The 24841-nt window shown below is 39.3% G+C and overlaps 1 protein-coding gene across 1 annotated transcript; it reads left to right on the forward strand.

Moving 5' to 3' along the window:
- Window positions 1–917: 917 nt before the first annotated feature.
- Window positions 918–23567, forward strand: LOC139936597 (histamine N-methyltransferase-like). Its single transcript, XM_071931438.1, has 3 exons — window positions 918–1251; window positions 17463–17789; window positions 19024–23567. Exons 1-3 carry the CDS (start codon window positions 1044–1046, stop codon window positions 19431–19433), a joined length of 945 nt encoding a protein of 314 aa, XP_071787539.1. The 5' UTR covers window positions 918–1043; the 3' UTR covers window positions 19434–23567.
- Window positions 23568–24841: the final 1274 nt, after the last annotated feature.

A 24841-nucleotide genomic window follows, 5' to 3' on the forward strand; every position in this document is an offset into this window, starting at 1 on the left:
CAAATCGCGATTATGTGCGCACACGTATGCAATCTCGTGAACCAAATCGTGAATATGTGCGCACACGTATGCAATTTCGTGAACCAAATCGTGAATATGTGCGCACACGAGTGCGATTTGTTTTGCAATGTCGTGAATTTTATTGCATACCATGTTGCATACCATTAGGATGATGTCATAGTTGTGGATAATTTGTTACCGATCTAGGGAGTACTGTGGCGCTACAGCAGGCTCCCTCTGTAAAGCATGTGTGTACCCAGGAACTTGGCACCAGGCCAAGGACGACCACACGCCTCGCTTGCCTCACAACAAAGACTACTGCTGCAATGACTACCGCTTATCTCACTGTTGGAAAGAAACCCCCCAGATCATTATACATTTTATTCAAAGGTATGCAACATGGTATGCAATAAAATACACGACATCGCAAATAATATTCGCAGACGTGTGCGCACATATTCGCGAATTGTTTCACGACATTGCATACATGTGCGCACATATTCGCGAATTGTTTCACGACATTGCATACGTGTGCGCACATATTTGCGAATTGTTTCACGACATTGCATACGTGTGCGCACATATTCGCGAATTGTTTCACGACATTGCATTCGTGTGCGCACATATTTGCGAATTGTTTCACGACATTGCATACGTATGCGCACACGTTTGCGATATGCGATGTCCCTTCAGGGCCACCATATATTACCAATAGTGTACACTGCCTTTAAGGTTGTGACATTGATTTAAATCACGTTTGCTGTTTAAAGAATCCAGTATATAGTATACTACAAAAGAGCAGTATTAATATAATAGATCAGGACGCATTGTGCAAAAAAATTGTACCTTTGTCCGCCGAGTAAGTTTAACCTTAATAATAATATTCACCTGACTAATAGAGCGACTGAAGCTGTGGTTTGACTCATACAGACGTATACTCTCTGTGACTAACTACAATCTAAAGCAGACATTGTGTATGCATGTTGTGCATGACTTGAATTTGTCATTTTTACAGGTCTAATTTTTCTAGAATTTACTTCAAAATGTCTGTAGCCAAATCAACACATAGGACCTCCTTGTCCGGTGGTGACTATATGGCTGCCGCTCAAGCATTTGATCAGGCAAGCACTCGACTTGCTGTGCTGGGTAATTATATCGAAAATAAACTACCGGCACTGGGCGTTGGTGCGGAGGGTTCAACTGTCCCGATTGACGGCGTGCTGAGGGTGCTAAGTGTCGGTCCTGGGAACGGTAAGTTTTTCGGAAGCAATTCTTGTTTTGCCATCTCATGAGATTTTTCTTTTCTTTTCTTAAAGGCACTGGACACTATTGGCAATTAATCAAAATAATTGTTTGCACACAAATTTAGAAACGAGCAATTATGATAATATAACACATGTGAGATACGTCTCCCCAAACTAATTTACGAACAATTATTGTTGAGACCTCAAAATCTAATTCTGAGGTCGCGAAATCAAATTCGTGGAAAATTTCTTCTTACTCGAAAACTACGTTACTTTAGAGGGAGCCGTTTCTCATCATGTGTGATACTATAGAACCAAGTAAGGTTTTATGCTAACAATTATTTCTAGTAATTACAATAGTATCCAGTGCCTTTAAGTATTATAATATTAATTTTGGTGCATTAGCAACTGCATACTCAGTACTTACTCGAGCTCTGTGAAACATTACAGGCATAATTAGTACTCGGGTGGGATTCGAACCCACGACCTTTGTCATTCTAGAGCAGTGTCTTACCAAGTATAGACCACAAAGATTACCCGGCAACTAGAGGCAGTTCCAATTCTTCATTATTCACATTAGCTCGGGGATGTACTGAGTAAACAGTGCTAACATGTGTACAACTTTAAGAAAATTATTTTTCCCCCATGCAAATTTTCATCCATCTATAAGAATTTATTTGGGTGTGATCCCTGGCTACACGGCAGTTAACGGTTGTATGGCTTCTGACTGGCACCCCGAACAAAAATATTGACAAAATAGAGACACTGCCAATGTAGGGCTAGATAGCTCAGTTGGTAGAGCGCCGGCACGTTAATCCGGAGGTCGTTGGTTCGAATCCCACTCTAGTCAATTCTTTGTTCAACCCCAAAATCGTTTCTAGAGTTTATTTTATTGTCATCACACACAATGTTCGATATTGTGGTCAGGTATTGGGTCAGGTTTATTTATTTATTTCTTATTTACCCTGGGGAAACCTCTCAGTGAAACACTCTTTTTAGAGGTGCCCAGCAACTACATACACATTCAAATTTTATAATTGAATTCATATAAAAATAAAACAATCTCCACGTATTCGTACTCCACGTATAGGCCTTATTAGCGTAGAAATTCGGCTCTATGAGCAAACGGAGAATGGCGATCGTAAGCGCAGAATCGGCGGTAAGCAGAGCAATGAAATTTGACCCTGGGTGGTGAAATCCCTTTTTATATAATTTCAAAACTTCTGAATAGAAGGTCGTTCACGCATCACCCAACCTACCGCATTACTCGCCGTCTAGACATGTTGGGTCGTTCCTTCGTTTACAGTGTCAGGGGCCAGTCAATATTGCTATCAATCATAATGGTTATTAGTCTTGGTGCAAGACGTTTTTTGTTTCCTTTTCACACACACCGCGGCCAATTCGGTGAATTGGCCGCGGTGTGCGTGATATAAGGAAAAGAGAAACGTCTTGCACCAAGACTAAATGGTTATGCGTGAACCTTTGATGTGGTTTTTATCTCCGGTCGAGTTCCCTATTTAACGTGTGCTCATCTTGGTTGTTGCCTTTAGTGCCCGTTCTCGTCTCTTGGTGTTTTACATCTGATTTTTATCATACATAAGTCACGGGTTCAAATCTTTTCTGATGCTGTGACTGTCAGAAATGAGTATTTTGTGTCTCCAGACCAATACATGTGTCTGACTAATTTTGTTGTGTCATTTTCTCTCTGTCATGGGGTAACATTACAGCTGTGCCATAGGCCTACTGGATTTAATTTCTCTAAAGTTCCATTAGTCAAATGGTCCAAACATGGCCAAACTACTCTTGTTATTCCTGGTCATGACCCTCCACATGACATAACAATATTTTTGGATATTGCTGTTAACCCAGGCACTCGTATTGGATCCACTAGTAATGACGAGTTGCATTTTATACATTCAGATAGTTCTCACTCTATCGTGTCTAGTAATTCTAATGTATTCCCGTGGTAAGACTTCTTGTCACTCCATTCAGCCTGGATTGCTTTCTATTCTGAAAGCAAATGGAATTCTTCGCTTCAGGAGTATAGAGCGGGTCATTGTAACTATTAGTGTTAAATTCCTGTTCAAATTGGTCACCGGCTTGATTATGTTCATAATGAGAGAGCTTTGGAAAACCGCACTCCTGTCCTTGAACACATTGTTGTAAATCCTGCCGATCCCTCTGATGATCTTTTTAAACTCTGTTGCATACCAGATCTCTTAAGAATAAAGCTGCTAGTTTTGTTTCTTATGCTAAGGCTGATTTGTTTGCCCTTACCGAGACTTGGTTTACAGATATGGATGTTGCCCACAAGGTTGAAGCAACCCCACCTGGTTTTAGATTGCTTGATCATCCCCGGAAAAACCGTGTGGGGGAGGCACTGCTTTGTTGTTTCGTGATCATTTGAATGTCAAGAAAATTGCTGGAGATGAAGACTCATTTGAGTTTTCAGAATGGTCTGTAGGGATTAATTCGTGTACATTACGACTTGTAATTATTTATAGGCCTCCTTACTCTGCTAGCCACCCTTGTACAATTAATCAGTTTATCAATGATTTTGCTTATTGTTTAGAATCCATTGTTTTATCTTCTGAACCAGTTTTAATAACTGGGGATTTTAACAATCATGTTGACATCTCTGATGATCCAAACACTATACGTTTTTTGTCATTTCTTGAATCCATGGGTCTCCAGCAACATGTTAACAAACCTACTCATGAGATGGGTCACACACTTGATCTTGTTATTACCAGGAAATCAGACATGGTTCTTAACAGCCCCCGACACCTCACCACCTCTTTTCTGATCATTTTTCTGTTATTTGCAATTTGCAACAAAACAAGTCTGCTTTTCCAGCTAAACAGATTGTTTATAGGATATTAAATCCATTGGCAATAATTGCTTGAAAGGTGACTTAGTCTCTTCTAGGCTGTGCAGGGACACTCCTCAAGGTCTTGAGGAGCTGACCAAGTGTTATGATACTACGCTTGCTGGTGCCTTTAATACACATGCCCATTAAAGTCCAAGTTGGTCACCGCTAGGCCCCGTCTTCCTTGGTTTAGTCAAGACATCAACTCTGCCTTGAGGATGAGGAGACTAAAGCTCGCTGCAGTTTTTACAAAGACTTTATCGAAAGTAATAGTTCCGACCAGAGGAAATTATTTAGAGCATCTATAAAGCTGCTTGGGCATAGTGTTGACGTCCTCTACCCACCTTTTAAAGATAAACCGTCTCTTGCCAATGATATGGGTAGCTTTCTTGTAAAGGAAATATCTAATATTCATGCTAAACTTGATGACTTGGAAGTTTCAACCTCTGTGGACAGGCCGTTATATTTTACACCTGAAACAATGTCCAGTAGTATCTTGTTTGATAGTTTCATACCATTAACCGAGTCACAGGTAAAACAGCTTGTTTTCAATTCTTCTAAGGGATCATGCGCTCTGGATCCCATGCCTACTAACCTTGTGGGTGAGTGCCTTGATGTTTTGCTTCCAGTAATTACCAACATTATAAACTCATCATTAGTTTCTGGAACATTTCCTACTGACTGGAAAGAAGCTTTAATATGTCCTTTATTAAAGAAACCCAATCTTGACATGAAATTAGAAAACTACCGTCCAATCAGTAACTTGCATTTTATTTATAAATTAACTGAGAGAGCTGTTTGTGACCAACTTTATAGTCACATGTCAAAACACTCCATGTTTCCGGTTCTCCAATCATCTTACCGGCAGCATCATAGTACAGAAACGGCTCTTATTAAGGTTAAAAATGATTTACTGATGAGGATGAATTCCCAACACTCAGCTGTATCTATCTTTTAGACCCGACGACGACAAATCTTGTCAAGCTGCTGTGACTTTAATCGAAGATTGCATTAGGGACATCAGGCAATGGATGATACATGACCGCCTTTTAATTAATGATGCTAAAAGTGAATTTTTGATCATCGGATCAAAGCAGCAACTGAAGAAAATTAATATTTCCAATATAATGATAGGTGAAGCTACTGTTTTTCCTACAACATGTGTTTGTAACTTGGGGTCTTGGTTCGATTCTGAACTTACTATGAGCACCCACATCAATAAATCTTGCTCTGCTGCCTTTTTTCATCTCCACAACATCAAACGCATTAGTCAGTTCCTTATACGAGACTCTCTTTTAAAACTCATTCATGCATCTGTGACCAGTCGTCTTGATTATTGTAATAGCCTTTTGTATGGTCTGCCAAAGTCACAGACAGCTAAACTACAAAGGGTTCAAAACGCAGCTGCCAGAACTGTTTCGAACACACATCGATTTGATCACATCACGCCAGTACTTCGTCAATTACATTGGCTGCCTGTTTCGCACAGGATTCATTTTAAAATCCTGTTGTTGACATTTAAAGCTATTCATGGTCTTTCTCCAAAGTATATGCAGGATCTTTTTTCCATCCGGAAAACTTAGGTCAGGGAATAATGGTATTTCCTTCTGGTAAAATGTTGACTACATTTGGTGATAGGGCTTTTTTGTGGCAGCCCCTAATAAGCTCTGGAATGCGCTACCGCTTCACATACGTAACGAACAGAAACTCATCTCTTTTAAATGTAATATAAAAACCTATCTTTTTAATACCCCCTTTTTAGCTTTTGATGTCTTCTTCTATGGTCACCTTGCCAGTTAGTTAAGAATTTTAGCATAGTTAGGGTTAGAGGCGTCTGTCTTCTGAAAAGGTCAAAACATTACCGATGCCATCAGAGATAGGCCTATGTAATAAGTAACTAATTAGTTCTTTGTTGGCGGGACAGACGTATCCCCATACTTTTGTTTGGGCACTGGCCTGGTGACTAGTCTTTTTTCTTTGTCTTTTTCTTCCACTCTGTGCTTTTTAACAAGTGTTCTGCGCCTCTGATCATTTTGTATGTAAGGGGCGCAATATAAAGTTTCATTATTATTATTATTATTATTATTATTATTATTATTATTATTATTATTATTATTATTATTATTATTATTATTATTATTATTATTATTATTATTATTATTATTATTATTATTATTATTATTATTATTATTATTATTATTATTATTATTATTATTATTATTATTATTATTATTATTATTATTATTAACCTTTATTAATAAATTTAAAAATTCCATAAAAAAATATTTTATTAACCAGAGCCCAACTTCATGTAACTGTGTCAAGGCCGAGCAGTTACAAAGAGCACCGAGTTCAAACTCTGGTGTTTCTGATCAGCAAATTGTGGGTTCAAGTCCCAGTCGTGACTCCGCACGCCTATGTGTCCTAAAGCAAGACACTTTACCATTGCTTCGTCCTTCGGATGGGACGTAAAGCCGTTGGTCCCGTGTGTTGTGTAACACACGAACCAAGTACACTTTAATCGAAAAGAGAAGGGGTTCGCCCCGGTGTTCCTGGCTGGATTATCAGCATATTGCGCCACAGCACCTTTTAAACTAATGGTGCTAAAGGATTTAGGCCTCAAAACTTCATCTCGCTCACCTTGCAGGAAATACTTGCCGCTTTATACACCAATATGTGTTAGCACTGTAGGTACTTTTCCGAGTTCTGTGCAACAAATCATACGATTACTACTCGGTGGGATTCGAACCCATGACCTTTGCATCTCTAGGGGAGGATGTTTTACCAACTAGCACCGTGAAACCCGGTAGAGGGGCATCCTGTTTTTTAAGCAGTGGGTACCCCGCAAAGAGTGAAAATTGTATATTATGGAGTTTTTTTGACAACTGCCGGAATATTGAAATTACCCTCCACAATATGTTTAACTATAATCTTGTATTCTAGATTTAAAGGCACTGGGCACTATTGGTAATTTCTCAAAAGAGAATAGATACACACTTGTCATAAAGGTATAAACCCACTAAAAACCATAACAGTTTATAAAATCATACACGTATTCCAAGTTTTTCTGCACACGGTAGATTTTTTAGCGTTATAATGGGTCCATTTGTTAGCTGCCATCGTGACCCCCGCACTATCTAGTGCGCAGACTATTTAGTGTGACAAATGACTTTCAAAATATTTTATATTTGTTGGAAGGAGAGAAGTAAGCAAAACATGCGTTCCTCAGTGGATAGAATCCACAAACAAAGTGGCGCATTGCTTGAGTTGTCATAACCTTGGTGGCTATATGGAAGGTGTCCATTAAAGGAACACGTTGCCTTGGATCGGTCGAGTTGGTCTTTGAAAAGCGTTCTGTAACCGTTTGTTATAAAATCGGTATGGTTAGAAAGATGTTGTGAAAGTAGAATACAATGATCTACACAAATATGCCTCGAAATTGCGTGGTTTTCGTTTTACCTCGTCGACAAACACGGTCGGCCATTTATGGGAGTCAAAAATTTGACTCCCATAAATGGCCGACCGTGTTAGTTCGCGACGTAAAATGAAAACCGTCCAATTTTGAGCGATACTTGTGTGAATCATTATATTCTACTTTTAAAACATCTTTCTAACCATATACATTTCATAACAAAAGGTTTCAAACGCTTTTCATAGACCAACTGGTCCGATCCAAGACAACGTGTTCTATTAATATCAAGCCATAATGTGCGTCTCATGATGGGCAAGCATGCATGACCAATGTTCTTTAGTAACAATGGCTACATCGTGGGAAACGATAGCCATACTCCCTTGGCATTGAACTTATAACAGGTTGTGCAATGAACAGTGTTCTTTAGTAACAATGGCGTGTAATGAACAATGTTCTTTAGTCACAAATGGCTACAACAATATTTATTCCGTTATAAGGCCTATGCCCCATCACGGGAAACGGTATAGCCATACTCCCTTGACATTGAACTTAAAGCCACTGGACACTTTCGGTAAACAGTATTGTCCAAAGGCACACACTTCGTGTATCACAACTTATATACAAAAAAACAAACCTGTTAAAATTTAGGCTCAATCGGTCATCGTTTTGCCGTGTCATGACGTGTGTTTACTATAAATCCGTAATTGATAATTGTTTTAATGTTTTATACCATTATTTGCCCAGAAAAAGTTTTCTATACCATTTTGTCAAAATGGCGTGGCGCTAAAAAACCCAAAACAGTATTGGCCCAGAAAAGATTTTCTATGGTGTTGCTACAAAACCAGTGTTGGCCCAGTAGAGGTTTTCTACCATTTTGCCAAAATGGTGTGCCGCCAACAAACCAGTAGACAGATGACAGAAAGTAAAACTGTCATTATCCGACGAAAATTCAACCAGCATTTTAACTCGTACGTTTTTATTAATAAAACAAAAAAGCAAAAAGTATATCAAATATATTAAATTTAAATGAAATTACTTTGCAATAAAAAAGTCCATTACATTAGAGTGTAGTTGTCCATGACAAACAAAAAATATAAAAAATGAAAAAACAGCAGCAATGAATAAATTAAATTAAAAATGCTATGTAAAAACCAATAAAATAATATAGGAGGTATACATTTTAGAACATTTTTGTTTTAATAGTATTCGGTTTCTCAAAATACCGGTACCATCAGGGGTCGATTTCACAGAGAGTTAGGACTAGTCCTAACTTAGGACATAGTCCTAGGAGACATAAGAAACGTATGGCTAGTCCTAAGTTAGGACGATTAACTCTTCCTAACTCGTGATTGTCAAAGACCAGTTTCTCACTTGGCGTATCTCAACATGCATAAAATAACAAACCTGTACAAACTTTAGCTCAATCGGTCGTCCAGGTTGCGAGATAATAATGGGGAAAAAAACACCCTTGTCACACGAAGTTTTCAGATGCTCGATTTCGAGACCTCAAATTCTCAATCTGAGGTCTCGAAATCAAATTAGTGGAAAATTGCTTCTTTCTCTAAAACTACATTACTTCAGAGGGAGCCGTTTCTTACAATGTTTTATACTACACTCTAAATTACAAGGATTTAAATTTAAATCCACAGGATTAAATTTTAAATCTTTCAAGGATTGTCGTTAGGGACCAATCAGCGTGGATTTAAAATTAATCTTTCAAAAGATTAAAACAATTAGTCTTTGGAGGATTAATTTAATCAATACCAGTGGATTTATTTTTTCAAATCTTTACAGATTTAACCTTCACCCGTTGAATGATTTAAACCTAGATGCTAGCAATCTTTTCGGATTCATTTCTAATTTACCTTGGGATTAAAACATTAAACACGATTTCTGAACCAGCAGAAAAAAACAAAACAAAGTAAAAACAACAGTTTTAAAATATTTGCCTTCAAATTTTTATTTTCAAATATACAAGTTAAATAATACACATAGTTTCGACAATAAACCTCGACATACATTTGACCTATGTTGTCCATACATAGAAAAGTTCTATTTTGTAGCTACATGTTTATCACTCAAGGGTTAAATCTGCAATTTCATTCAAATATTCTAAGAAGATTCGAGTGGTTGTTAACCAGTTGTTTACAGCCTCTAGGCACATTTGAGAGATTTAATTTTAAAACAAAACAATTTGTTTGTTTCCTAGATGGACAGTCTAGTTAGGACACTAGCTTTATTTCAAATAACTTGTTTAAAAAAAAGATATTGCCACAAACAATTTGTTAAATGCTTTTGAATTAACTGATGCACTACCTTTCTCCTACAAATTATTTATTTTAAGCAAAACTGTATGCTGTATCCAAGGGAATGGCACTTCAAATTAGATTTGTGAATTATGTTTGATATCAGTTGGATAACCGGATTTCATTGCAGCAAGGATCTCCAAAGTTGTTGGTTTTTCAGACTGACCCACACTCAAAAACGGATTTTAAGAACTTATCAAAAGTTTCAACTACTGACGACCCCCCCCCCCCCCCCACTAACTGGTATGCAATCCATACAAAAGACAAACTGCTTAAGCTTTCTCTCAGGGAAGTTGTTCAGGTTGCTGTATCTCTTTAGATGTCAAGTTTGTAATTGCTTCATCGATGTGTGTGCTACTCCCCTCCTGTATTTGAAAAAAAACATGCTCGTGATAATGAAATGTTCTCATTTGAAATGCAGAGTTTTTTCTTGACCGGTTTGGAAAAAGGGGTGGGCTGTTTAAGTCCCAAAGAAACGTATTTGAAGAATTCTGTCCCTGGTCGACATAACCATGATACAAAAACATGTATGTATAATACAACAAACACAAAAGTGACCCTTGGCCTGTATGTGAATTTGACCTTGATATAGGTAAATCCGCATGTTTATGTGACAAGATTCAATACTTTCAAATTACTCAGCTATTATAGGGGCCCCTCAAACGTGGATATGTGATTGTTTTTCAAATAATATTATTATAAACTCACTCCTTGTTTATAGCAAAAGCAATTGCGTCAAAGAAATCAAGTTCTAAATAAATGTGAGTTCTTTCTGATAGAGCTGATTAAAATAACATTGTGGCTTAAAGTGGAATTAGTAGGCCCAGGTTTCACAAAGAGCTAAGTTTGATTTTAGCTGCAAATCAATCGCAGTTGCTAAGTAAAGTGTGATGTCACAATACAAATTAGCATGGTAATAATGACAATTTGTCTTGCAATGAATGTTATTTCTTAGTGAAATGGACCACTGTTACATTTCAGTAACATAATTTTAAACAACCTCCATCTATAGGGGAAATAGTACTTACCAGTTTGTTCTGAATAATGTTCTGAACCTCAACAGCTACAATTGAAACCTCTTGACTTCTACACTGGATGAAGGAAACTGTAAACAGCAAACACTAAGGAACAAAGGTCACCTGAAACATGAAAACATCCAGACGACTGTTAGTGTTAACAAACCCTCCACACCATTACCATGGAAAATGGTAGCATTAACTAAATGTAAAATATATGTCACTGTAATTTACGGTTGTTTTTCTGTTGACCAGCACACAATCGTTGAATATAAAAAACATGTCAGTCTCTATTTTCTAGTTTATGTTATTGAGGCTCTTGCAATAGGGCTCAGGTGGCCATATACAAACAAACCACTCGTTTTTAAAAACAGTTTTGTATTAAATTATATCTCCCACCATATCGTAAAAAGTAATACTTTCCTTAGCAACCATGCCAACAAATGCAAAATTTTAATTGTATCTTAATTGTATTATATGGGAATAATATATCAACGAAAAAACACAAGACGTGCTTACCAGCTTGATCTGACTATTACTTATGTTGGAATTTGCATCAGATACAATTGAAATCTCTTGACTTTGCCTGAATGAAGAAAACTGTAAACAGCGACCAGAAGGAAGACAGGTCACCTGAAAAATGGAAACATTCAGACGATAACAATTAAGAAAAACCTCACATTATTATAAAGAGTTTTAGTAGTAGCCTATGGAACTTCAAACAAAGCTTTAACTAGAGACAATTTGGTCCAACAAAATTGTGTCATGTTTTGTTTTTTTCGACTCGCAAAAAATCTGTGCATTATATTTTCCAGGATTTAAGACTACATTTTCTTAAATTATTTATTCTGCAAAACAATACCACTATGGGTTCACTCAAGATATGTTATTAAAAAGAAACATGATTCTCTAACTAATTTAAATTTGCTAGCCTATCGAAATCGTTCTTTCTTTATTTTTAGAGCACAGAGTCTAAATTAGACACGTTTCTATTGTAAAATATTGCCCTATCTACATATATTAATTATCATGTTGGGTGACCAACAAAAGCAACACCAAACATAGACCCAGTAACTGGGGCGCTGTACTCCTTTTCAACAATTTTTGACTTTATCTGTCGTACTAGCGCCCCAGGGAATGGCACAGAGTTTTAACGAATACCCAGTTTTTCGCGACACCCAGCCACAAAAAATGCCTCAAAATGACAAAAAGACCAAACAAACTAGCTCAAAAATCGCCTACTCTATTCTCGATACGTCTAGGATGTAACATCAGGCATTTAATTGTACTCACGATCATTTTTTAAACTCCAAATCGATGATTTTTAACTCCGCATCGTGGAGCGATTGACAAGTCTGCGATTTTCGGATGTGTATGGTAACGAAACATGGCGTCGCGTTGTGGGTGGATGTCCATCAACGCCTGTTTAATGCTACACTTGTTACAGGCGTTGCAGCGAATGCTATACATTGTACACGGGGATGGGTACAGGCGCTGCAGCTAGCGAGTGCCCACGTGCGTTCAATCATGGTCAACGTAACTTACACGGTGCCGGGGTTGGAAAATTATCAGAAAGGGGGTGAAAGGTTCTCAGAAAGGGAATATTGTCTGAAAGAGGGGATTTTTCTGGTCTGAAGTCTGCTGGATGAAGCTGGATGGTTCTGGATGAAGTCTGCTGGTCTGGATTTTTCTGGTCATCGCCCCCCCCCCCCAAAAAAAAGGAAAAAACGAAAAAAAGGGGAAAAAAGATGATAAATAAATAAAAAAAAATTCTACAGTGACACTGGCAGCACTAAACATTATAAGAAGCAATTTAACCATGCACAAAAATCGTAGGCCTAGATGAAGTACAGCGGTTTTTATTTATTTATCATATTTTTCCCCCTTTTTTTTTTTTTTTTCTCTTTTTTTTGGGGGGGCGATGGCTGCCGACAAAGTTTTGAGTTGTACGTTCGTGCAATACGTCACGAAATCGCGTCACGCTGATTGGTCCACTGTCCATAAAGTTGGCGTCCTTTTTTAATCGTTCGGAGGATTGAAAAACAAAATAGACTCTGCGGATAATTGTTGATTTATTAAATCGATTTGGACTAAAAATAAATCTTTAGGATTTATTTTTATTTTAATCCTATAAAAGATTTAAATTTAAATCTCTGTAATTTAGAGTGTACGTGAGCAGTCATCTTGATTTTGGCAATCTACTATAGCTCGTATTTGTCTTTTATGTTCATAAAAGTCTCTCTTTTTTTGTGCAAAACAACTTTGCACATGTAATCTCCAACGGTCAATAATAATTGTTGACCCAATTTTCACACGCGGCGACTGATGCCACGCTCACCATGTTGGTGGGCAGTTAGGTTTACGTGTAGTAAAGGAATACGTTGCTTTGGATCGGTCGAGTTGGTCTTTGAAAAGCGTTTTTAATCGTTTTTTATAAAATGCATATGGGCAGAAAGATGTTGTAAAAGTAGAATACAATGATCCACACAAACATGTCTAGAAATTGCATGGTTTTCCTTTTACCTCGTCGACTAAGACGGTCGGCCATTTATGGGAGTCAACAATTTTACTCCCATACCGACCGTGTTAGTTCGCACAGTAAAAGGAAAACCACGCAATTTCGAGGCAAACTTACTTTTAAAATATCTTTCCAACCATAGGTATTCTATAAAAAACGGTTAAAAACGCTTTTTATTGACCAACTCGTCCGATCCAAGGCAACGTGTTCCTTTAACGCCGCGTCGCCTAAAACGCACACTTCACTGCATAACGCAAGGCATAGAGTTATATATTTCATGCAAACGTACAGTGAAATTGCCCACCAGTATGGCGCATTCAGAATTTTTCTGATGAGGACGTCAGGTGCCCCACAACTGTCGTGGCTCTTTGCGTTTTGCCGTGGCTCTTTGCGTTTTGCCGTGGCTCTTTGCGTTTTGCCGTGGCTCTTTGCGTTTTGCCGTGGCTCTTTGCGTTTTGCCGTGGCGCTTTTCGTTTTGCCGTGGCTCTTTTCGTTTTGCCGTGGCGCTTTTTGTGTTGCCGTGGCGCTTTTTGTGTTGCCGTGGCGCTTTTTGTTTTGCCGTGGTGATTTTTGTTTTGCCGTGACAGTTGTGGGCCCACCACTTGATAATAGACATGACCGTAGAGACCGGGTAACCGTCCTTGAGACACTGGGGAAGGGATATTTTTGTGGACAAGTCGTTCTGTCGCGTAAATAGCGTTCCGACTCTCTCCGCGATTCCCGCGGTATTCTACTACTGCTGTCACGACTACGGTCCCAGTTAATGAGGAGTAGAAGTCGGCAACTCTCGCGAGAGCAGTGAGCTCGCCATAACTCAACTCGACTCGACAAGTCTCAGCGCGTGGGACCATTAACGTCTAGTTCACAAGTCTAGGGAAGAAAAGAAAGGACCGGGTGCGTGTGAGAGTAGCCTTGTGTAAAATTTTCGTTAACTCTTTGCCGCGGTGTGAGATAGTCGAGTTGTGGCGGTGCTCTCGCGAGATCACTGCTCTCGCGTGAACTGCTAGTCTCGCAGCCAGCAGTCTCGCGAGAACACCGCGGGAATCGCGGAGAGATACGGAAAAGAGTAGGAACGCTATCACCGCGACATACATTTTAAACGACTTGTCCACAAGTCTAGTGTGAGAGTCATGACTGGTGTGGCGGTCTCGGACCTCCGGCGAACGAGGAGCTCCAGATTACCAAATACAGTAGTATTACGTCATGCCGTGCCTGCGCACACCAAGAGAAAGTAATCGATTTTAGCGCCGTGCCGAGTACACTCTCGTATGGTGGCCCTGAAGGGACACAGCCAGTCGTGAATGTTTTCGCGGCGTCGTATATTTATTCACGAAAAGTCGCGAATATTTTCGCGACGTCGCGAATATTTTCACGACTAGTCGCGAATATTTTCGCGACGTCGTGTATTTATTCACGACAAGTCGCGAATATTTTCGCGACGTCGTGAATATTTTCACGACTAGTCGCGAATATTTTCACGACTAGTTGCGAATATTTTTTACGACGTCGTGAATAATTCTGCGACTAGTCGTGAATAAATTCGCGACTAGTCGTAAATATTTTTTCCAGTAGCTTGAGTGTGTAATTCTTACACGGCACGCGTAGAGAGCCAATCTATGACGATTGTAGCCACTCGGTTATGTGTAATGGGCCCATGTTTTATCCAGTAGAATTGTTATCATAGTTCGAAAAAACAGTGTCTGATTTTCATCAATATTTCGGGGGTTTTCAAGGTTGAATTACTCCAAACCCAAATAATTCTGAATGCTAAAGGGATTAATCTTTCAGTTAAACTTGGTGGGGGATTACGTGATGCGTTGCACCCTGCCGTGACGGAACGAACAAGTTAGAAATAACAACGCAAATTGCTCTAACATTTCAGGTAAAGATTTTCAAATTTATTTGCTGAAATTGTCAACACATTATAATTAAACTTATCATTGGGTTGTTTGTAAAATTTATCTGTTGTTGATCCGACTACGCCGGGGTTAAAAACTGATGTTTTCATTTCGTAAAAAAATAGTTGTTTTCATGAGTGGGTGAGACGTCGCACTTTTAAAAGTAAGTTTTTCTAGCGTTTGTGTTTTTCGAATTGGGTCGTAAAATTTATGGTGTCAAGGTCATCGAAAATTACATATTATTTTGGACAGGAAGGTCGTATGATCATGATTTTTATTTTATTTAAAATGTTGAGATTTGCTTGTTGGGATTATTATGATATAAACTCAAAAATGAAATTTACTCGATATTCATCATTACGAAGGAGCGGGTGACATATAACGTTATGTTTTGTCTGAAGAGTGAAAGTGCCAACGTTTATTGCCTAGCATAGGATAGCCTACTCCTACTAAAGTACTTATAAAACTATAACGTTAGGCCTCGTAGGCCTACCGTTAGGGCCATACGTCAACGTTAGTTTTGTTTAAATAACCCACCATCGATTTGCAAGAGTCGGAATTCTCCTCCGGATCCATCATCATCGTACGGGACAGCTTTTACTTAGTCTTACTAAGCCGTCAACGCGAATACAGTAATTACACACTCAAGCTACTGAAAAAATATTCGCGACTAGTTGTAGAAATATTCACGACGTCATGAAAATGTTCGCGACTAGTCGTGAAAAAATTCGCGACTAGTCGTGAAAAAATTCGCGACTAGTCGTGACAAAATTCGCGACTAGTCGTGAAAAAAATTCGCGACTTGTCGTGAATAAATTCACGACGTCGCAAAAATATTCACGACTGGCCGTGTCCCGTCAGGGCCACCATACGTAGTAGACTTGTGGACAAGTTGTTCATGGACCCACGCGGTGAGATAGTCGAATTGGGGTGGTGCTCTCCGCGCGCAAACTGCTGGTTGCGCAACTACTGCGCTGCCCGACTCCAGGCAGCTCGCAGTAGTCGCACAACCAGCAGTTCGCTGCAACTCGAATATCTCACCGCGTGGGACCATTAACGTCTTGTCTACAATTCTACTCTCGTAGCTGCCATGGCGGCGCCCATGTCGTATGGTGAACAAGTGGAGCGTATGCGACAGTATTGTGAAAAAAGTAATCACGTAATTAAGTATTTGAGGAGTGGGAATTACAAAGAAGGTTCTTCTGAAAGCCAGAAAAGGGTTTTGGGTTGCCCCTCGAAAAAGCACTCGTATGATAACAAAACAGGTCTCGAAGATTTATTCGTGGCGGTAGGGCCGGGGAGGGGAACGGGGGAGGTCAGCGCAGCATGCATGCAGAGCACCGAAGACTCACGCCCGCAACGACAGCATGCTACGTCATCCCGGAAACGAGATCCGGCCTCGTTTTGTAACCTCGTTGATACCTCGTAAAGCCATGCTTCGACCCCGCGGTATCAAGTACTGTTATGTGCCGTGCGGTATAGTATCTATGCATTTCGTGGAGTCAGAGCGGGCCGGTGCTTGCGTAAAGAGCCTTGGACAAGGCTACAAAAGAGCCCGTGTACTATAAGCTGGCACTCATTCAGCTCATAGTTATTAATAAAGACGGGATTGTAATAAAAAAATTGAAGATTGATTGAGCGTGTCAAAATTCAACAATGGCCCTTTCGAAAACCACGGCTTCGGATCCAGATTCGCCTCAGGCGAGCTGGTCCCCGCGTTTGTATACCATTGTATCATACACATTCATTCAAAAGTGTGTATGGGCCGGGTGTTCATCGTCTCTTACGTAACTAAGCAGAAGCTTGCCCCCTATAATCTAAGACATAGCAACTGCCTCGATAGTCTGAGGAATTCAATTTTATAAGTGGTGACTTGTGATCAAGCACGCCATTGTACCAAGTTCAAATTTAACACGCAAATGGCTAATTGGCGGTGTCAGGGGGAAATGCGATCCCCCGGCGGAGACTCTCTCCCCAAATAATAAGGTCGAAATAAATATGGGTTGGTTGGAGGAGAAGGATTCAACCAAACGAGGGTACTGTCGTAGTAGTGCTTTTCAGTTGGGAAATAACGTTTTCTAAAGCGATTAAAAAATGTGAATAAAAAAACATCAGGACGGCATTCTAATGGGGAAAAATGCATTTGGAATGAATATGTCTCAACGGCTCAATCTCCACTTTGCTATCATCACCATTCAGGCAGTATGGACATCAAGATCTTGATGAAACTCCACCAGCGTGAGCAGCGCTGCATCCACGCCGTCATCGTGGAGCCAAACGCCCGGATGATGGAGCGTTACAAGGCACTGGTAGTCAAAGAGTCCGAGATTATTAGAGGCATCGACTTCGAGTGGAGACAAGAAACTCTGGAAGGGTTTCAAAAGAGTCAGAACGGGATGGAGGATAAATTTCATTTCATCGTATCTGTCAGCTCAATCTATTACATCGATAACAAAGAAAGGTATATTCAGTATATGTTCGACATACTGGAGGATGATGGCGTTCTGATGATCACAATCATGTCAGGTAGGCCTGTATGCTGTTATGCTGTATTTCCAAAACACTTCTTGTTATAATAAAGGGGGATTTGTTGGCGTGATCCTAGACTTGGCTTAATTTCTTTGATCGTGGCTTTTAGCCGTCTTGATTAGCCGCTACAAACAGCGCCCTCTTGCACTCAATCTCCGTCTTTTAGTGTGAGTTTAGGGCGCCTCATAGCTAATAATGCGGGGGTGGGTCGTGCTGGCTGGGATGCAGATGAATAACCGTGATCTAAGACTTGAATCAAGTCTAGCGTGATCCAAGCAGGCTTGGAATGTGCTAATTGCATCCACGCATGCGTACAGAAACCATTGGTTGGCAAAATATAGAAAATGGGCATTGTTTCATCTTTTTTTTCCTTTCAGATAAGCAGGAAAGAATGACCGTTTAAATATGAGCTTCACTGGGGTTTTGAGTATCAGTTGTTGTTCAGGTTTTGTCAACCATAAACCTCGGTCAACTTTATTTTGACTCGCCCTGTGCGTCCAAGATGCTTTACTTTCCGTTTTGTCAAGTGTTCCATGGACAGCTTGAAAAATGAGTACCTTAATATTTAAACAAAACATACTCCTCTTAAGAGTTATGAATAATTTCTTTCATTCCTTTTTTGTGCTAATAAGCAGGAGAGACTAAGGGAATCAATGTGTGGTGAAGAGGTTTCCAACTAGTGGTTTAATCCCAACGAGGCCTGGTTCTTGATAATTTTACCGAGACGAAACTTTGATTCCCATTCATAAATACATTTCGGTCAAAAACATCAACACTCTTGGTTAAAAAGTAAAACAAATGCAAAAATTATAATTGTTCAATTATTCCTTTCAACACAACACCCCTTCAGCTATGAAATGGTAAAGCCCTCCGCCGCCGGCCCGCGGGTAAATTCTTGTAAGGGAATGCTGTGCGCGTCGCGCGTATCGCGGATGTGGCACCACTGTTTCAGCCGTTGCTCTAGACCAATAGGAATGAAGACATTGTCTTAAAAGAACAGGTGCAAGGTCGCGTGTCACGCCCACGAATTTACACTTTTTACCGGTCATAAACAAAGGTTTATACACATCCACGTGACGCGCTCTCCACCAATAGCGATAGCGAAACTGTCTGAGGTATTTATGAATGCTTGCACTTGTTGAATATACTTGAAATATGTGATTTACTGAACTTTTTTGTTTATCACTAATCCCGGTCAACTTCTTTTTGACTCACCGTGCACACCATTCAGGAACTACACCCTCTAGCTGTTGGACGGCCTGGATGGATCTTAAACATGTCGAAAGTAGCCAGAGACAGGAACCTCTCATTAATTCTTGTGACCTCGTGAAAATTTTTGAAAACCTGAGTATTCCAGTGAGTGAGACAGTGCACTTGAAATACTCGGTGAACGTCACACCATGCTTTGCTAGTCCCCTCGATAATCTGCCAGAGGAAGCGAACAGGGTACTAGACTTCCTGTCACACATGGACGATTTCACCCAAAACACACCCGTGGAGTATCAAGAAAGCTTTCTAGAAATATTAGGGAGTGAAGATCGAACCGAGAGAGATGCATCCGGGCAATTTCTACTCGGTCAAGATCACGTGGTGTTCATCATACGCGGCAATGGTTCAACTTTAAGGAATGTGCGTATCTAAAATTGTGCAACAAAATCTGCACTCAAAATAAATTCTGTATTTGTTATTGTTGTTGTTGTTGTTGTTGTTGTTTTTTTAGTTTTTTTAACAGTTCCAATTGTTGGTATGGAATATGGGGAGATGGTAGCTGCTCGCCAACTTTAGAAATAAAGGCGGGAAAACAGTGCAAAAACAGCAATATTGCAATGAATGTTTAGACTAATGTGAACTTAATATTACCTCAAACTTTATCAGATTAGGTTTGAATATTTTGTTTACAATTCAATAGGAACTGAAGAGTATCATCAAAGAAGGAAAGCTAAAGATTGTAAAGACTCTGACTCAGAATTTGTTTTTAAAGGCTATGGGGGGATGAGACTCGTGAGTGGGTATTCGATCGAATGACTCTAAGAAACTTAGACTATTACAGGAGACGTCAGTTGAATATGCAAATAAGTTGGATGAATTTTATAACCTATTTGATCAGTATGATTTCCATGTTGGTTGAAGTTAACAACCTGCATGTTTTACTACAAAATGGTCCAGATCCTTATGAGCTAAGTGTTTACGAACAAGACGTGTGCAGTCAGTTAAAAAAAATGGAAACGTCTATAAAAGGGCTATGTCACACTTGCAAAGTTACAGGCTACCCCCCCCCCCCCGTTCAAGGCAATCACGAATAAGACGTTTTGTTCTCGTTTCAGTTTTCTCGTTATTTAATTATATATATTTTTTTTCTGGGGGGGGGGTAAGAATTATCAGCTAGAATGTTTCTTGTGTTGCCTAGTTTTATAGGTGTTCCTTGTGTTTGCAGTGGTTGCAGTTTTGCCTCCGAGTTGCCTGTAAAAAGTTGCTCAGTGTGCCATGGCCTTAAGGCTGCAGTTGGACCAGTAGGAATTTCTGCAGAGGTCTCACAATCATGTACTCGAATCGGCTTTTTAGAAAGTAGCATTTAACTTATATTTTGGTATACCCGCGGGTATATTCTACAGCTTTGGAAGTGCTCACGTATTATTCCTCATCCTCAAGAAATATTTTTTTAAATGCATAATGATCTCAGGCCACATCAATGACAGGGTGTGTGTGTGAAAGGTTGTTTAAAGGGAAGGATACACGTTTGATAATTACTCAAAACAAATATTAACTTAAAAACTGACTTGGTAACAAGCATTGGAGAGCTGTTGATAGTATAAAACATTGTGGGAAACGACTCCCTCTGAAGTAATGTAATTTTTGAGAAAGAGGTAATTTCTCACTCAAATAATAAAAGACTTCTAGCTGTTTTTTCTTTCATCATTTTCTTGCAACTTCGATGACCGATTGAGCCCAAATTTCCACAGGCTTGTTATTTTATGCATATGATGGGATACACAAAGTGAGAAGACTGGTCTTTGATAATTACCAAACGTGTACCTTCCCTTTAAGAATGTTTTGTTTGATTTGGTATCGTCTTTCTGGGTGTATCGTGCAACTCGCATATCGGGGAAGTCGCAGATTTGAACTGTTTCGGATATAAGTTAGGGTCTATGCTTACTTTAAAGCAAGGTTTCTGTGATAATCAAGCTATAGAGTGGTATTAACCCCGTTTTGGAATTATTGATAACTTTGGCAAATTGTTTAAATTTGTTTTAAAGTGACCGGAATTGATGGTCAAATTATATTGTCGTGTGTTCTTAGTTAATGATGTTTTTAATTTATTTTACTTTCATTTATATCTTATGGATACATTAAACTTTCTCAGCAATGATATAATTGTTAGAGCCATAAACTACATTCATGAATACTTCAGACAGTTTCGCTGTTCCTGTTGGTTGAGAGCTTTAAAATGATTGGTTTTGTCTCAAATTCTATGTAAGTTTGAACCATTTCTTGGTCATTCTGAAACAGAAATGGGACATCCTGTATGCTACGTCTTAGCCTTGCTCAAGGCAGTCGCATTATCACACCGCACGACCCACGCATATACACACTGTCACATCGTACGACTACTGTGCACACAAGTCATCCGCACTCGTACCACTAACCGCATGCGGCTGACGGCCGACGCATGCGGATAGTGTACGGGGGCATCGTGTCGTGCGATGTGGTTACACACATCACACATTTTACGCAAAGTGAATACGGGTGGGTTTTCATACAGCGGCGGTCATTTTTTCGGAGTGAATAATTCGACTACCTTGAGCAAGGCTAGCTACGTCCCGAAAACCGATGGATAAATTCCAACAACAGGGGGCGGCACTATACAATTGGTTTGATTTGTAGCTTGAGAGAATGCATGCACCTGGGCCCAATTAATTCATAGCGCTGCTTAGCGGCCGATTTTGTGCTTACCTTGCAATTTCTATTTCATAGCGCCGCTAACCGTAAGCACATGCACGAAAAAGCATGCTAACATTCCGGTATCTTACCGCACGAAAATAAGTGACGTCACAATGCAAATCCACGGTAAACACGCAATATGGCCGCCCAATTTTTCTGCTAACCTGTGAAATAACTAATGGCTCAAGCAAATGTTTTTCTGCTACGGTAAGCATAAGCACGCAAAATTGCTAACCGTTAAGCAGCGCTATGAAATTGGGCCTGGCAGCGCTATGAAATAGAAATTGCAAAGTAAGCACAAAATCGGCCGCTAAGCAGCGCTATGAAATTGGGCCCAGGTGTGTTTTCGCGGTCGTAACCAATAACTGTTTTAGTTGAACGTCACATTGCCCCCACTGTTTTTCACTTGCCATGTACCGAAACAGTTAATGGTTTCAGGTTGAAGTAGCCCGTAAGATACTTATTTTGTATAAGATCTAATCTTAAAGGCAGTGGACACTATTGGTAATTACTCAAAATAATTATTGGCATAAAACCTTTCTTGATGACGAGTTAATGGGGAGAGGTTGATGATATAAAACATTGTGAGAAACAGCTCCCTCTGAAGTGCCATAGTTTTCGAGAAAGAAGTAATTTTCCACGAATTTGATTTCAAGACCTCAGATTTAGAACTTGAGGTCTCCAAATCAACCATCTAAACACACACAACTGCGTGTGACAAGGGTGTTTTTTCTTTCATTATTCAACTTCGATGATCGATTGAGCTCAAATTTTCACAGATTTGTTATTTTATGTATATGTTGAGATACACCAACTGTGAAGGCTAGTCTTTGACAATTACCAATAGTGTCCACTGCCTTTAATGTACACTTAATGTATTACTCAATCATTATACGTTTGTTAAACCAAATCGGTAGCTGAAATGGTTGATAGTTTGATTCTGATAGTTTGATCTTGTTTGATTTCTTTGTTGCATCTGAGAAAATTAAAGTCACCTGGAAGTGGTATTTTGACAAAATAAGGCTTTTGTCACTAATCTATGTGTTTTGTTGAGTGGAATATGAATAAACAGTTAACTAAGGTTCTACAAAATTAGTTATCTTATTTACAAATTTAAGAGTAGGCCCCGATCCGAAAGGGCGCTGTTCGTGACGTCAATCGAGGCGCGATATTTGAAGAGAAAATGCTGCACGGTGCTGAAAAAGACGTCAGACCGGACCACTAGGCACTATTGCTCTTGTGAGTCTGACCACCATGCAGACTGACCCATCTGTAGTTGTTTTGCTGCATCCAGCAGCAATACAAATGCAAGAAAACAACATTTTCGAAACGTACAAACTCAATGACTTGGACTTTCATGTACCTTGCACGTGTGTTTACTCTACGCACCAAGGTAAAGTCTGCCTCGATTGACGTCACAAAAGGGGTGGGCGGAGTCAACCCCCAACAATTTTAACTATTTTTTTAACCATATAAATCGTGACAAACAATTACTAAACAAATTGATTTATTGTTACTAAACATTTACTCTTATGTTTGAAAAAAATAAAAATTCTATTTCCAGGTGACTTTAAGGCTTTTTGAGTGATTTGGTGATAATTTGGAGATTTTTGGATCGTAACATTATATTTTGGTGACCGGGTCTATTCTGCAACTTTGGAAGTGCTCATTTAGTAAATACATGCGATCTCAGGCCAGTGGCCCAAAAGGTATTGATAACTCAAAATATTTGTAGCCTAAACTTATGTTGTAAAGAGCAATGGGTCCCCCCTGAAGTAATTTCCCACCAGAATATTTGAATTCAATAAAAGACCTCATCTGAGGTCTCGAATTAAAGCACACAACTTGTGCGACAAGGTGTTGTTTCCATTATTATATCGCAATTTTGACGACCAATTCAGTCCAAATTTGTACAGTTTGTCATTTTATGCATAATGTTGAGAAACACCAAGTGAGAATACTGGTCTTTTACAATTACCAAAGGCTGGATTTCACCAAACTCTTCCTAACTTATGATGTTCACCAGATCAATTCCGTATCAGAGTACCGTACGTTATGATGCATTGAACCATAGAGCACTTGCTCTATGATTGAACCCACCCTTCGAATGAGTTACTCGTCCTAACTCGAGTTTTGTAAGTCGGCTGCAGTTCCTTTTATGAACACATTTTGTAGTCTCAAAAAGACTTGGTGATGGGCTTTCATTGGATTCAGTTAGTGTGAAGTGAGTCGGTTTACAGTAAGATCTTTGCATCGACAATCACTCTCTTTGTAAGAATAAACCCTATGATTAAAAAAAAAAAAATCTGCGGAATTTGTAAACACATGTTGTAGTCACACAAAGGCAAGTGATGGGCTTTCATTTTGGGGTCAGTTAGTGTGAAGTGGATCGTGGTTTACCCTTCACACTTTGTGAGCATGAAATAAATCTCTCGCAGTCACTCTTTGTAAAGAAAACAACTATAAAATATAGTAATACCTTTTGCAAAATATATGGTAACCCTCTTGTGGGCACAACCATGTATTATATTAAATCTCTTTTAAAGGGAGGGTTGGCCCTGGAGCAGTTTTCATAGTCAACACAATTATTGAGCTTTGTTAATACATGGTGGTATCCGCAATTTTAGTTATTTTATTCTTATTCTTCACACACACAAAGCTTCAAACATCACTAAAGTCACACTTTGGCCGTGTCCGAATTGACGACTTCGGCTACAGCTACGGCTAGGTCAGCGCGTTTGTCAGTGTTGAAGGATAGGCAGACGCCCTATCTTTGTTAATATCTTTGCAAATATTTGCGATGTCGCAAATATCTTTGCAAATATCTGGCGATGTCGCAAATAATTATTTGCAAAGATATTTGCGACATCGCAAATATTTGCAAGATATTTGCAAAGATATTTGCGATGTCCCTTCAGGGCCACCATACGTAAGTGTCCAATCCACACAAACATGCCTCGAAATTGCACGGTTTTTCTTTTACCTTGCGAACTAACACGGTCGGCCATTTTGTGAAGTCAAAAACTTGACCTCACAAAATGAAGTAATTTTGAGCCATTTTTGTAAGGATCATTATATTCTACTTTTACAAGATATTTCCTACCATTATG

The sequence above is a fragment of the Asterias amurensis genome, chromosome 4, assembly GCF_032118995.1.
Source record: "Asterias amurensis chromosome 4, ASM3211899v1".
Lineage (NCBI taxonomy): Eukaryota > Metazoa > Echinodermata > Asteroidea > Forcipulatida > Asteriidae > Asterias > Asterias amurensis.